The following is a 16861-nucleotide window of genomic DNA, read 5'->3' as shown; positions in this document are numbered from 1 at the left end:
AAATGAAAAGTTGCAGAGCAGCCCAGTATGTATATAATCTGCTAAACATATGCTTTAAAAAAATGCTTCTAAACAGCTTTCCTCTTTAAAAACATTTAAAAAAAAAAAGGTAAGACAGAATCCTTAGTTTTAGCCTAGGCACTCCACACTTTTAAAACATGACTAATGACTATATCAAATCATGCAAAAGCTATACAATTAAATATACTGAGACATAAGAGTAAAATATGTATTTTTGTTGAGGGGAGTGTTACACTAGTTTAGATTTATTTTTTGTAAGTAGAATCCTTGGAACATTTCAATGTTAATAGGTTGCAATATGAAATGTTCACTTCAGTGTGGCAGGGAGGGGCTCTGTGCTTATGCTTGTTTGCCTCCCCTTTATTTGGAGTGCCATTGAGGGCTAAATACAACTTTGAGAGTCACTTCTTGGGATCCTGAAAAGTTCTCAATATGTTCCTTGGCAGTGGAAAGTGTATACGCTCTTGAAAGTGTCCTTAGCTGTTGGCCTGTGTTGTTCCTGATGCTCCTGATGTACTTCCTTCCCCCCAAAAAAGAACTCTGCCTTTCCATTCTCTTTGCTTTAAACAAAATTATTAAACCCTAATAGGGTCACCACAACAAACTTCAGACATTATCCAGGCTGGCACAAAACTTTTATTCAGTCCTCAAATTCATCATGGATTACATCAGTTTCTCTAATGTGGAATCTTTTGTAGCTCCCCAGGTCAAGGACACAACCATACCAGCATAGAATCATAGAATAACAGAGTTGGAAGGGACCTCTGGAGGCCATCTAGTCCAACCCCCTGCCCAGAGCAGGACCAATCCCAACTAAATCATCCCCGCCAGGGCTTTGTCAAGCCTGACCTTAAAAACTTCTAGGGAAGGGGATTCCACCACCTCCCTAGGTAACGCATTCCAGTGTTTCACCACCCTCCTAGTGAAAAAGATTTTCCTTATATCCAACCTAAACCTCCCCCACTGCAACTTGAGACCATTACTCCTCGTTCTGTCATCTGCTACCACTGAGAACAGTCTAGATCCATCCTCTTTGAGCCCCCTTTCAGGTAGTTGAAAGCAGCTATCAAATCCCCCCTCATTCTTCTCTTCTGTAGACTAAACAATCCTAGTTCCCTCAGCCGCTCCTCATAACTCATGTGTTCCAGTCCCGTAATCATTTTTGAAGTGTTCCTTCTTAAATAAAAGCAATGGACTGAAGAGTGGAATCAGCCTTCTAGAAGAATTATTAAGCTACATCTGCTGCCCTTTGGCTGCAGGCTTTGTCCACATCTGCATGTTTTGCCTGGGCCGCACTAGTCCACACAGACCCCCTGTTTGACAGCCTTCCCAAGAAAACCAAAATTATAAAACTCTCCATTGCTGCAGATTTTATATCATATGGTTCTTTCCCTGCACTAACCCTTGCAGCCAGATCTGTGGCATCCAACAGTGTTGTAGGTGGACACCTTTGATCAAGCAGAAGAAAGTACCTGATTCGGCAAAGTACCTGATGGTGTCTTCAAGAAGAAAACTTTGTGAAGTGTTGCTGAATAAAGCCATGCTTATAAGGAAGGTCAAAAAGTGTCTTTCATCTAAGAGACAGTCAAAGAGAGAGTAAAAGTCATCAGATTGAAGGAAATTGTACTGTCCCAAGCCTGATCTTCAGGAATCCTGAATCCTTTTCCTCTGCTGTCACAGACTCTGGGGAAAATTAACCAGGATAAGGCACAAGTAATCCTAGTGATTCCATTCTGGCCTTGCAAATTCTGGCTTCACTTCCGCAACTTGAATCACCCATTAGTACAAGGATTCCTTATCCATCTAGAGCCAAGACTGTGTTGATTTAGCATACTGCTGGTAAAAGGAAACAATAGTACTTAGCATGATAGCACTGAGGAAAAGCTCTACTGCATATGAGAACTAGAATCTGGGCCAGATTTAGTCACTAGAGCTGAGAAAATGAAATTAAATCCAGATCAGCTGAAATTTGTCACCTATTAGCATTTATCCAAGATGTCATACTTCTAGGCCTTCGACATCTTTTTGCAGTGTTAAGCATTATCATTGCAACCATTTATAAAAATAGACAATCCTAAAAATATTTCCCTGATTCTCCATATTAAAAGAATCCTGCAAAACAATAACCCTAATCAACTCTCAGAAGATATACAGAGTAGTTCCATGAAGTTGAGTCTACTCCGAGAAGTTCTCAGAAGACCACTCTTTGGGCCCTTCGCCTATGGCATCTGTTTAATTTCCATTTAGATTGATTTTAGAGTGGTCATTACTTCTGATCTGACCATTAAGCACTTTATATGAAATGTCAGTATGATACATGCTGTGAAGACAAGGGGTTGTTTTGCCTGAATCCTGATATATCCCTAAAATCAATTCTGCTTTGCTTTGCTCACAAGAAATTGTTGTTCTTTCCTTCTGCCCTAACTCAGTCAGTCTAAAAGAGGAGTAGCAAAGGATATATACATGCAGGGCAATTAAAAATCTAACTAAAAGATAACCATCCATATTAAAATGCCTTCCTTATACTGTATAATGCCAAAGTAAAGGAGAAGAAAGCATCAAAATCATCAGTAGCCTGATGGTTCAAATACAGTGTAAATGAAATGTTTGCCCTTCCCCTTCAACACACTGTACAAGGAGAAACCATGTTTGGGTAGAATCTGGTCAGCACTGCTGGTACTACTAGTTGACCTAACCCTCTCTTACATACCAGGAATCAGAATTGTGGGGAATAAAAATATAGCAAGAGTAACCTCTTACCATGCTCCTCCAGTGGCTGTATAGGTATCATACCTTATAAAGGTACAATTCCCTCCAGGCACTGTCACTATGGTACAGTACATTCCCCCATTTTTTACATCAGTGCCTCTGAAGAGGCATAATTTGGCCAATAAAATATTTTATGGTTATGTTAAAACATCACCTTTATATGAATAAAAATAGGTAAACTGGCCTTTAGCCTTTAACTTTCTTTTTTGCCATGTGCCAAAAGAGACATTGTCACATCAGTGTTTATATATTTATCTTAAATACGATTGCACTGAATAAAAGATACAGAATTTGTGAACAAGTTGCTCTCCTGGGTCTTAGAATTATTCACTCCTTGAAGTAACATGAAGTGTAGCTACTGAAAATAAGCCGGTTGTTGCTATGCAGAACCCTGAAGGCTATGTTTATTATGTATGATCAGAAAGTTTACTACAGCAGCATTTGAAGGAGTTTTAATGTAACATGGCATATCAAATGGTGTCATATTACATAGCTCTAGAAATCACATACACAAACTTAGTCCGTATGACATCATGTCTGCCTGAATTTTTCATAGGCAAAACAAAAGTGGTGTAGTTAGTACATGCTAATTAAATTTGGTTGTGCCAAATTTGAGATAATCTGGGTTTTAAAAATATTCTGAATAAGATGGGCTCATTTTGCAGCTCATTGGTGAGAAAAGCAATTAAACAATCAAATCAGCCTCTAGTTTCAAAAACAAAATGCTATCTATTCATTCTTTTATTACAGTTTATTGTTCTCTCTTAATTATTTTACTTTCTGCCAAGAATGACTTCTTGCCTTATGGCTACCTGAGGAGCATAATGGAAGGGTAAAGAATGAATTAAAGTTCTGATTGTGAAATAGGTAATATGTGTGAAATTTTAAGCCATCTCTCAGATGTTGTATTGCCTTTGAGGCATAATCTTCACCTCAGACATCAAATAGTGACTGCCTGTTATCTATTACAATAAAATAATCTGCTTGCATAATCAGAAAACAGTCTGATCTCCTGTGATTGGGCCATTCAAGCAATTGACAGACTGTTTCGAAAAAAGTAAATTGTGAAAGCCAAATGAGAGAGTACAGTAAATAAGGACTCAAGCAGGTGCTTAATGGTAGGTACTTTTAAAACATCTCCAGAAGTTTTGGTGTAAGTGTGCTATTTGTGCTCGTTGTTGTTATGACATTTACTCTCTTTCAGTATTTACAAAACCATATTTTACATTATATAGTGGAACATTATTGTTTCCTGCCTTACAATTTGCTGTGTGTTTGAACAAATTGAGGTGTGTTTGAACAAATTGAGGTGGCTTAGAAGGTGGAATTAATGCAAAAAGGTTTGTGGATCCAACCCAGCCCTAGTCAAAGTACAAAAACTGGTAATGTTTTTAATTTAATCTTCCTGCAGAATTTTAAAATTAAAAGAAATGAGCTAGAAACTTACTTTGCTCAGAAATAGTGAGAAGCATTACCAAATCTCAGAAGTTAGTCATTAGATAGTTTCAGCAATATTCTCCCCTCCCACACGCACACACATATGCTGAATAACAAGGGATCCTAATAGGTGTTCTTCAATAATTGATTTGTTGCTTGTCCGTTCTCTAGGAAAGTCAGATGAAGATCAGAATGACAATATTTATAGGTTGCATCTCATCTGGGGAATGTAATCCATCTTCGTTAAATTCAGTAAAAGTGATAGATGGTGTTTGGCAACGTAATGATGTGATCACTCTACCATTGCCTTTGTAAATCATAAGCTGTTGCTTTCTGTTGTGTAGATATTTAATCAGTTATACACCCCATTACTGATTTAATTCAGAATGTCAGTGGCAGGTGAATAATGTGAGGATTTGTATATTAATATCATATTGTATTAATGTTCCCTTCGTTTAAGTGTGCTATTCATTTGAAAATCATAAACTGTTGCTTCATGGGTAGAATAAATTTAACCAGTGCTGCAGGCATCTAATGCCATCAATGTTTTAATTTAATGTGTCAGTGCAACAAATGCATTTCTTTTCATTTCCAGTTTCTGTGTGCTTTACTAACTCAAAACAGTATAAGGTAGTGTGAATATATGAAACTGATAGTAAACAACAAATCCCCTGATTTTCATCATATGAAAGATTTTGGGTTTGACTCCCCAAATTGCAGTGTTCATTGAACTAACAACATATTTTCTCGCATATTTCAAAATGAGTGAATAACTGATCAATTACTTTCAACAGAAAATATGGTTGTGCTATGGAATAATCCTTAACATGTGTATGGTAAATTAATATAGCACAAATTCATTACAGTCTTGTAGTGGCTAATTATTAGAACACCAGTGTTCCTGATAATTTCAAAGTGGAGTTGAAGGTTTTACTTTTTATATGCAAAACATTAAATGGTTTGGGACCTGGCTGATCCATAGACAATCTGACTCCCCATGTGATACTGGCAGTACCTCCGGGTCACTATAATATTGACTTACTTGAATTTTGGGCTGCTATCTGTATCCTAAAGATGAAAGAATAAGCATAGAATTATAGAAGACTAGGATTGAAAGAGACCTCAGGAGGTCATCTAATCCAACCCCCTGCTCAAAGCAGGACCAACCCCAACTAAATCATCCCAGCCAGGGCTTGTGAAGCCAGGCCTTAAAAACCTCTAATGATGGAGATTCCACCACCTCTCGACAACCCATTCCAATGTTTCACCACCCTCCAATGAAATACTTTTCCCTAATATCCAACCTAGACATCCCCCACTACAACTTGAGACCGTTGCTCCTTGTTCTGTCATCTGCAATCACTGAGAACAGCCTAGCTCCATTCTCTTTGCAACCCCGCCCCTTCTGGTAGTTGAAGGCTGCGATCAAATCCCCCCTCACTCTTCTCTTCTGCAGACTAAATAAGCCCAGTTCCCTCAGCTTCTCCTCATAAGTCATGTGCCCTAGCCCCCTAATAATTTTTGTTGCCCTCCACTGGACTCTCTCCAATTTGTCCACCATCCTTTCTGTAGTAGGGGCCCAAAACTGGACACAGTACTCCAGATGTGCCTCACCAGTGCTGAATAGAGGGGAACAATCACTTCCCTCGATCTGCTGGCAACGCTTCTACTAATGCTGCCCAATATGCCGTTCGACTTCTTGGCAACCAGGGCACATTGTTGATTCATATCCAGCTTCTTGTCCACTGTAATCCCCTTTTCTGCAGAACTGCTGCTAAGCCAGTTGGTCCCCGCCTGAAGCAGTGCATGGGATTCTTCCATCCTATGTACAGGACTCTGCACTTATCCTTCTTGAACATGATCAGATTTCTTTTAGCCCAATCCTCCAATTTCTCTAAGTCACTCTGGATCCTATTCCTACTCGCCAGCATATCTACCTCTTCCCCCCAGTTTAGAGTCATCCGTGAACTTGCTGAGGGTGCAATCCATCCCATCATCCAGATCATTAATGAAGATGTTGAACAAAACCAGCCCCAGGACCGACCCCTGGGGCAGTCTGGTTGATACTGGCTGCCAACCAGATATCAAGCCGTTGTCACTACCAGTTAAGCCTGATGATCTAGCCAGCTTTCTATCCACCATTCATCCAATCCATACTTATTTAACTCGCTGGTACTTAAAAAAAAAAGTACCAACAAATATACAATTTACTCCATTTATTCTAATTTAATAATTAATATTTATTCATTCACTTAATACTGACCACTTATCAAATAAAAATACTCTGCATTTTACATCAATAATATTTTTATCAATACTTGATTAACACAGATCTCATGTAACTATCTTAAAAAAGCCTCCTCTGTAATTTTGCACTTAATGGACTGAACTTTTTAAAGGTGTGAGTGCCTTATGCTTGTCATGAGAGGGCATTCCATTTCATGGGTAAAAACCTGATGAAACAAAAGGTGCATGGTGACAAATACGGAAATTACTCAAGTATCAGTAGACTACAGTCTGTGCTACTTATAAGGTTCACCTGATGTGTTTGATATTGATCTGTAGCTGAGACAATTTTTGTAGTATAAATAGTTTCTGTTTCTTGTCTTTAAGTCAAACGTATCAGATTCCTCCAGGTGCTAGTGCTTGATTATTATTGAGGGAAGCAAAATATAATGATTTCGCTAATTCCCTTTGTGATACTTATGTAAATATAATTCTCACCTACAAACTTGTCAGCTGAGCTTTTTGTCCGCTTAACTTTTGACTGCCTAATGTTGTGATGTTATTTCAAGAGAGCTTCTTCCTTCAAGAGAGTTGTCTTTAGTGGGTAATTCCCTAAAATTGGTTAGCTGAAAAAAAAACTTCACTGGAGGTTCTTTTATTGCAGGCTATATTACTAGGAGATTCTGTTGCTGAAATTTCTTCAGGAGTTTTTTTTTTCCTCCACCTCTGATCATCTTTTTGTTCAAAATCCCCCTAGTAATGGTCTCTTGGTATCATCTTTATATTGATGTTTCCTTCATTTTTTTCTGTTAAAACTGTATGAAATCTGCCCTCCTTTAGATGAAACATTCTCATCACTCTCTCATAAGTTCTTTGCCATTTAAATCATATCTTTTACAAATATGGTAAGATTTTTTTCACCAACTGTAGTCTTTGTCTTATGTTAAAATAGATTGCATATTTCCATAGATGGCACCATGGCATAGCTTTCCAGGAGTCTTTGTTCTAACACTTGAATAACATTTATTTGATAAATATTTGTACTGCATTTTATCTTTGTATGTCAAAATTCATAGGACCCTATTCTGAGTTGCCGCAGAACTGTCATGTCTGCTTAGATTTTGTGGGGGTAGGGCAGGGAACAAAGGTGGCTTCAGGGCTGGTCCCTGTCATGAAGTAGAGAAACCCTCGGGCTTTTGTCTTTGGTACTGGCTACCTATAGCTTTAATGGGCAATTTAATTAGCTGTGGATTACCTGTGCAAAATGTTACTTTCTGTCTAATTCACAAAATCAATGATTTACAGAAAACAATAGTTAAGTCCCTTCCTTTCTTGAGGTAAAATCTATGCTCACAAACCAGTGGTCAGAAATTGTGTCTGAAATTCAGAGAAATTTCAATATATTGAAAAGAACAAAATTTTAGAAAGAGTAATTTTTTTAACTGATTGGGGAGACATTAGATATTCAACTTCCTAAACTGCCTCTACCTCCAAGAAGAACCTTTTGTCTGAAGGCCTGTTTTGGTATCCAGAATCTCTCAACTTACACCTGAGAGCATAGCTTTTGAGAGGATCCTACTAAATTGAAATAAGCAGTACAGAAATAAATATCATTTTTTCTTTTACTCAAAATACAAACACAAAAATTCTTCTATCACTTCATTTGTCAGACATATTTGTTGTTTTATAGGAAAAGCATATACAACCTCAAGAAACCCAATCACCAAAAGCAAGCCCAACCTTCATGTATATTCTGACATCTCCTTTAGATGGAAGGTGCTTCAATCAGTAGTCTCTTTCCTGTGGGTTCCTGTGATTGTTCTTAGGGCTTTTTCTCCTAAAATCCACCCCTGCATTGTTCCATCTTTTTTATTACTGCATTATTCTGTCTCAATCAGTGAAGATTAGTGGAGAAGTTATTCAGAAGAATGAAAAAATTTCTTTCTTCCTAATTTTCTTTTCTAGTAATGTCTTCACTAATGTTTGAGTCCTGTCTCTCATGAGGGTTGAATTTTCAATTATATTGTTGTTTTTTAAATTGCTACAGCTTTGGAATAAATCTTTTTTCAGGCTGTCAGGTCAGGTAGGCAGGACCAACATCCCAGTGTTTCCTTAAAAGCCCTTGCACTTCCTCCAGTCTATAAAACAAGACTGTCCAAGCCATCTGGAAGGAGTAGTAGAGACATTATTAGAAAGCCAAATAACAAGATATGCTAGAATTGATTTTTTTCTTATCTTGTTTTAGGCAGCTAAGACCCAAGAGTAAAAATCCATCTTAATTATATATATATATCTTCAGAGGAGCAAAATTATGGGCTTTTAATTATCCTTTTTTGTAATATTTGCTTCAATAGATCCATATACATAAGCTGGAACCATATTGTAATAAAGTATTCTGTGAGGTCACTATCCCTTATAAAAAGAAAATGAAAGGCCTCTTGAACATATATCTTCTTTATGTACTGCAGTAACCAAGGAAATATATTGACCATAAGTGAATATCATATGCTTATCTCAATAGAGATATAAGTGGTTCCTTGCTGACATGGCATGAAAGTTTAGCTAGGAGAAGCTCTGAGAAAGCTAGTCAGAGGGAGAAATTTTAGAAAAGTAGATCAATAAGAACATAAGAATGGCCACACTGCTTAGACCAATGGTTCATCTAGCCCAATATTCTGTTTCCAGCAGTGGCCAGTGTCAGATGCTTCAGAGGGAATTAACATAACAGGGCAATTATCAACTGATCTATCCTCTGTCATCCAGTCCCAGCTTCTGGCACTTGGAGGTTTAGGGACAGAACATGGCTCTAAGCTTGCATTCATGGCCATCTTGTCTAAATAGCCATTGCTGGACCTATCCTCCACGAAGTGATCTTATTTTATTTTTAACCCAATTATAATTTTGGCCTTCACAACATCCCCTGGGAAGGCAACAAGTTCCATAGGTTGATGGTGTGTTGTTTGCAGAAGGACTTCCTTATGCTTGTTTTAACCCTGCTGCCTATTAATTTCCATGGGTAACGTCTGGTTCTCATATTATGCAAAGCGGTAAATAACATTTCTTTATTCACATGCTCCACACCATTTGTGATATTATAGACCTCTATCATATATCCCTCCTTAGTTGTCTCTTTCTAAGCTGAACAGTCCCAGTCTTTTCAATCGTTCCTCATATGGAAGCTATTCTCTACCCTAGATAATTTTGTTGCCATTCCCTGTACTTTTTCCAATTCTAATGTGTCTTTTTTGACATGGAGTGATGCAAACTGCATGCAGTATTCAGGGTGTGGGTGAACCATAGATTTACATAGTGACATTATGACATTGTTGTTTCTTATTATTTATCCCTTTCTTAACGATTCCTAACATTATGTTAGTTTTTTTGACTGATGTGGCATATGTTGAGCAGATGTTTTCGGAGAACTACCCACAATGATGCAACATCTCTTTCTTGAGTGGTAAAGCTGACTTAGACCTTCTCATTTTGTATGTATAGTTGGGATTATGTTTTCCAATGTGCATTACTTTGCACTGATCAACGTTGAATTTCATTTGTCAAATTCTTGCCCAGTCACTCAATTTTGTGAGATCCCTTTGTAACTATTCACAGTCCACTTTGCACTTAACTATCTTCAGTAATTTTGTATCATCAGCAGACTTTGCTTCCTCACTGTTTACTCCCTTTTCAGGATCATTTATGAATATGTTGAACAATATTGATCCTTGGAGGACCCTGCTATTTACCTCTCCCCACTGCGAAAACTGACCATTTATTCTCACTTATCCTTTGTTTCCTGTCTTTTAACCAGTTACTGATCCATGAAAGGACCTTCCCCAGTATCTCATAACTGCTTACTTTGCTTAAGAGCTTTTTCACATGGGTCCTTGTCAAAGGCTTTCTGAAAGTCCAAGTATACTATCTCAACTGGACCTCCTTGTCCACATGCTTGTTGACACCCTCAGAGAATTCTAATAGATTGGCGAGGCATGATTTCCCTTTAGAAAAGCCACAATGACTCTTCCCCCAATATATCGTGTTCATCTTTGTGTCTGATAATTCTGTTCTTGACTAGAGTTTCAGCCAGTTTGCCTGGTACTGGAGATAGGCTTTCTGGCCTGTAATTGCCAGGATCACCTCTGGAGACTTTTGAAAAAATATTGAATGAATCAGTGAAAGTGACACATTCATAGCTAATACTTTTTTGTTGCCTTGTGTGTATGAACTACTGTAGATAAAGTAAATGAACTTACTTTGGTGAGTGTCTGTTTTCTATATATTACTTGCAGGATGAAAATAATACCCTCTACAATGCCAAATATAAAAAATAATAATCAAGTTAATAAATACTGCATTTTATAAAATGAGCCATTGAAGGAAAATCTAGAAATGTAATATGTTGCATCTAACTTTCTGCCTAAAACTGTTTTTTGTGTTAAACACTAAATAGATAAAGAATCAGAGTATCAGTTATGTTGTCTTAGTGATTGGGAACACAATAGTAAGAAATAATTACTCCAGTTTCTGCCAGTGTCACTTTTATTTATTGGAATCGGTAGTGTACAATTTATCTTTTCTTGACAGCATTAAAGGTATTCCTTAGCTGGCTATTAATTTAATTTGCTTTTGTTTCTTCCTCATATTTTTCATGTAGGATGAAAGAGCACGGTACAGTAGCTTGTTTAAAAAAATGTATTTTGATGCAGAAGGTTTTTCTAAACATTTTCAGATATGAAAACAAACAATCAGTTAACATTGAAAAAAAAGAATTCATTCATTAATGCAAATGGATATCTACATTTATAACATATGAACTCAGATACCGTTTAATAATAAGTATAATTAGCAAAAAAGGTGAGCTTACTCTGCCTTTAGTGTCAGTTGTAGACTTTCACTTGACTACTGGTTGCATAAAAGGTCCCAATTTTTAAAATATTGGCTGACAGTATTGTACTGAAAATATAATAATGGATTGAACAGTTCACGGGTGTTCTGTATCATATAAGTTTAATATTTGCAGATGATATTTGCTTATTCTTCCATGGTTTTACTTTATTTTCTTTAAACTGATAATGAAATGTTTAATGGATTGATTTTTATAAGTCCTCCATAGATTTCAATGGAAATTGTGAGTGCACAGTGAATCTTAAAATCAGGTTATAAGTAAACAATGGGAAGAGGAAGGGACTTAACTGAAGTTTCCTGTTGTTGTGGATGTTATGAGTTAGATGGAAAGTTAGATAAATCCATTCTTTATTTTCCTTCCCTGGTGTGTTGTTGCAGTTCCATCACCTCCAACGCCCATTGTACCATTTGTTTGCATCGGAGTGATAGGAAACTTTAAAATCTGGGACGGAGAATGTGTTTCTTGGAAAATATATATCTTATATATATATAAGCTTAAAGATACTGCCAACAATTTTAGTTTGAAAGTTAGTAAGATAAGAGAGGAATGACTGTGTACAGGGGGGAAATTATCTTCTGTTTAACACACTATAGTGGGACACAAGAGATCTGGATTTCAAGCCCAGCTCCACAACAAACTTTGTGTGTGACCTAAGATACATCATTTAATCTCTCTGGATCTCAATGTGTGACGCTGGAATAAAAAAAGTGGGAAATGGGAAGAGTTAAAATATCTGAACCACTGTGTTACTCAACAAGTACTATTTAGAAAAAAAATCCCTTTCTTTGATAGCAAGAAGTAATTTATTTTCTTTCTAATTGTCTTTATCAGATGTAGGTTCTGTGGAAGGACTTGCCTATCATAGAGCTTGGGATACTCTCTATTGGACCAGCTCTACTACATCATCTATCACAAGACATACAGTTGACCAGAAACGACAAGGGGCTTTCAACAGGGAGGCAGTAATAACAATGTCTGAAGATGATCATCCACATGTATTAGCTCTTGATGAATGCCAAAAGTATGTACCACATCTATATTACTGGTTTTTGAATGTTCAAAAGTGCTGAGCATCGACCGTCTCCCATTCGTGTAAGTGAAAACTGTGGTACTCAGCACTTTTGAAGATCAGGCAAATGCCTAATTTCATGCTTTTATTTTTGAAAGCATTTCCAGAAATCCTAAAATGTCTCATTTAATCCAAATAATCTTTTAGATCATGCTCAAATATTTTTGTACTATGCGTCACCAAAAACCCTTCAAGCTGATGTTTGAAAAAATAAGAAAACCTGCCTGAAATAGTTACAGTAGAACAGAAAGGATAAGTATTCTCCATTGAGCTGTTCGCTTCTGTAATATACAGTTCAAATTTCTTAAGTAAAAGCTGGAAATACAAATATTTTACAGTCTTAAAATAAAACTTCAATTTCTTGTCTTACTAGTGTATGTGTCCATGCAAATGACCTAGTCAAAGGGCAAATGGGTGCCTAAATTTACACTTGTAAAGGTAGAATTTTAAAAAATTGCTGTGTCTTAGGAGGACATGTACCATTGAGAGTCAAGTCTCTCTCTCTCTCTCTCTCTCTCTCTCTCTCTCTCTCTCTCTCTCTCTCTCATTGAATTTCTCTTATGGCACATTAGAACCTAAACAGCCAAACATGTCATTTCAGTCAGTAACGTAGCATAGATTCTGAAGTAACTTTATGTAAATTGGGAGGTATGTTCTTGTTGTGAAATATACATCATCCACTAAAGTCTGTGTAAGCAGACCCCATTTGCAGTATTTCTGCATCTACTCTCCATGTAGCATGTCTCTCACAGCTTCACTACAGGGCATAAGTGACCTGGGGAGGGCCTTGTATAGATGGATTTTCCCTGGTTTAGAAAAAAACAGGTGACAGATTTGAGGATAAAAACTCAAAAGATTTGTGGGAAGACAAAGTCCATGCTTGCATTTGAGTCAAGGATCTACTATAATTTGAAAATTATTGACTGTCATACTTGTTATCCTTTGTTAGAAATAATTGATTCTCATAACTTGGAGAAAGGTGCACTACTTAAAATATTAGACCAAAAGAATGCCAGAGCACTCATTAAAACAGAATAAACTGCAATAATTGATTTTTATTATAATTTAATTGGAAATACTATATAAACTATAACTATATTTGAAGGTACATGTTTTTCATATTCTTAACTTATAAGTGGAATTAACATAGGAAGTAAAATAAAGACAAGGTTAGCTTACAGCTTTTTATTATTATTTTGATGTTAATACAGTTTAATGTTTTGGACTAACTGGAATGAGCAGCATCCAAGCATCATGAGAGCTACCCTTTCTGGGAAAAATGCACAGGTTATTATCAGTACTGATATCCTCACACCAAATGGACTTACCATTGATCACAGTGCAGAGAAACTCTACTTTTCAGATGGCAGCCTGGGAAAAATAGAGAGGTGTGAATATGATGGGTCACAGAGATATGTAAGTAAACAAACAAAAATATTGATATATGGAATATGTACTTTTGGGGTAGTCTCTCTAAAACAGCCAAAGTTTAGATTTACCAAATCAGGATCTTATGTATCTGCCTGTAGATTGATGAATCAGTAATTCTCCATTAGTTTTTATTCGTGAACAAAATGGCTAAATTGAATCATAGAAATATAGGACTGGAAGGGACCTCGATAAATCTAGTCCAGTCCCCTGTACTTTTAGGCAGGACTAAGTATCATCTAGACCATCTGTGACAGGTGTTTTTCTAATATGTTTTTAAAAACCTCTGATGACAGAGATTCCACAGTTCCCTAGATAATTTGTTCCCATGCTTAACTACCCTTCCCGTTCGGAAGATTTTCGTAATGTGTAACCTAAATCTTCTTTGCTGCAATTTAAGCCCATTACTTCTCATCATGTCCTCAGTGGTTAAGGAGAACAATTTATCACTCTCCTCTTTCTAACAACCTTTTACATACTTGAAGACTGTTATCATGCCCCCACTTAGTCTTCTCTTCTCCAAACTAAACAAACGCAATTTTTCCAATCTTTCCTCATAGATCATGTTGTCTAGACATTTAGTCATTTTGATTGCTCTCCTCTAGACTCATCAGTGCTGAATAGAGAGGACGAATTTTCTCATGTCTTGCTTACAACTCTCTGCTAATACATCCCAGAATGATGTCTGCTTTGTTTGCAACAGTATTACATTGTTGACTCATATTTAGTTTGTGATCCATTGTAGCCCCAGATCCTTTTCTGCAGTACTCCTTCTGAGGTAGTCCTTTCTCATTTTGTATATGTGCTGTTGATTATTCCCTCCCTAACCCTAACCCTAATTCTAATCCTGTCCTCCAAAGTGCTTGAAACCCCTCCCAACTTGGTACCATCCACAGACTTTATAGGTGTACTCTCTGTGTCATTATCCAAATCATGTATGCATGGATTATTTTAAATTTAGGTTTTCATGTTTCAGATTCTATGTTTAAAAGGCATTATTTTTATATGTAAATACAATGAAACAAGCAAAACATACCTCTGCTAAAGCACAATGGCTGATTTCCTAAAATACAGTGCTATATATCACTTCTCATTCTGATATGTCTATTATAAGTTACAGTTAGGTTATGTAGAAAGTTGACTGTAACTTGACTCATTTGGCTGCTGCATGAAGTTGTTTTGTTTTTTTTTTAGAAATATTGAGGAAAAGTCCATTTAGCTGTTTTACATTTATTGGAGATTGAAAAAAAAATCCCTTTTCATCTTTTATGGTATTTCTGACCCAGAGAGACTTCAGAAATGAGTGGGGTGGGAGTGGGGGTGGAGGTGGAGGGAGAGATAAAAGAAAGCATACCTCAAACTAACTGTCTGGAAATAGTCCTTACTGTGTAATAGACTGCTAGGTTTGCAGAAAATTTTAAATTAAAATATTATAAGTATTGAAATATCACATGGGTCTAGGTATCTGCTAATATTTTAACAGAGCCTGATGTTTGTTGTTACATCACAGTGCAAATGAGAAATGTAAATGTGTCATTAAAACACACAGCAGTCTTCCAAAAATGCAAATTATATTTCTATCTTTTTATGTTGCCTTCATGTGTTGCTTTTTCAGACACGCTGCCTCGTGAATCCAGTTTTGAAGACAAAAGCAGCAGCTAAACAATAACAATAAGAGTGGGAACTCTCTCCTCCCTGCCACCCAATTTGTTTCAATGAGCCATGTGCTCCAGTCCTAGTTTGGACCACTTGCAGACTAGCATAAATGGACAGCTGCATCTTTCCATTTCCTTAGAAAATAAGAAAAGATTTGAATGCAATCTCCCTGCAAAACAAACACCCTCTGCCCCCCATAAAAATCCGCTTTTGTTATTGTAACACGTAACTTTACATATTTCAAAACTAAATGTTCATGGAAATGCAAAAGCTCTAAATTTCTCCTGGTAACATTAACTCAGCTACAATGCACACATATTTTTGTTTATTAATTAGACTATTTAGATATACAGTATATCTATCCTATACCAGAACTTGGCCCCCTTTCAGTTTTCCTTATGCTTCTCTGGAGGTGCAAAGTATCCAGAAAGTCTGCGGGTGGAGAGAGATGGAGAAGACTCACAGAACCTAGCATACTTGTGTCTGTGGCATCACTGCACCCAGTAATCCCTGGTTGTGGGTAGACAGTGGATAACCAGCATTGAGCAGAGCATTGAGAGATGTACTCTACTTTACCTCAGGAACTTGCATTTCCCATCCCAAGTTGTGCTCAGCACAGCTAGGACACAGACCAAGATTGGGGCTCCCATGTACATAATGTTACTGTGAAAACCTTATTTTTTGCATTTTCTAAAATCTTTTGTGTTTAAATATCTCACCCTAATGTTGTATTAACATAGGGCTCAATTTTATTACTCTTTATTACTCTTTTCCTCCATGAGCACTGGCATTAGTTTCAGTGGAACTATTAGTTGAATCAGGAACTACTCAGCATGAATAAGAGTGGGTGACCTGTCCATAGTTTATTTTTTAGTTAGTTCTGTATCTTATATATTATATACATTTTTTTCTGGGATATTAAAGGTGAGCCTAGCCCCACCAGAAGTGCTTGAATTGGAAAGTAAGTGTTTGTGTACCCCTCAGAAGTTATGGTATGCTCCAGCTTTTTCCAGTTTACAGCTGGCAGAAGTAGTGAGGTGTAGAGGTTTGGTATCATCACCTATACCCTCCTCCTCATTTCCAGCACTGCCCAACATTAATGTCATATGGTTCATATGACAGCATTTATTGTAGAATTTTTAGCGTTCATGAAAGTGCTACAGAACACTTTTTTTATTTTACTGTTAAATCTCTACAGAAATACATTTTCTTTCTAAATGTTTAACTAGGGACAATCTGCAGTCTTAATTCAGTCAAAATTTCCTCTTTTGAATTTAATTTAAATTAAGGAAGTGCGACTAACTTTTGCTTGAAATGAGAACAGCAAATAAACCTCAAACCACTATAGGTTC

The 16861-nt window shown here is 36.8% G+C and overlaps 1 protein-coding gene across 1 annotated transcript in view; it reads left to right on the top strand.

Moving 5' to 3' along the window:
• Positions 1-16861, top strand: part of LRP1B (LDL receptor related protein 1B) — a 1292938-nt gene that overhangs the window by 946956 nt on the left and 329121 nt on the right. The window contains exons 42-43 of the mRNA XM_074967293.1: positions 12188-12377; positions 13637-13841. Coding sequence (XP_074823394.1) covers positions 12188-12377; positions 13637-13841 — 395 coding nt within the window. The remainder of the gene's footprint in view (positions 1-12187; positions 12378-13636; positions 13842-16861) is intronic.

Source organism: Natator depressus, chromosome 11 (genome assembly GCF_965152275.1).
Source record: "Natator depressus isolate rNatDep1 chromosome 11, rNatDep2.hap1, whole genome shotgun sequence".
Lineage (NCBI taxonomy): Eukaryota > Metazoa > Chordata > Testudines > Cheloniidae > Natator > Natator depressus.
The sequence above is the reverse complement of the archived record's forward strand: the minus strand, read 5'-3'. Positions and strand labels throughout refer to the sequence as shown.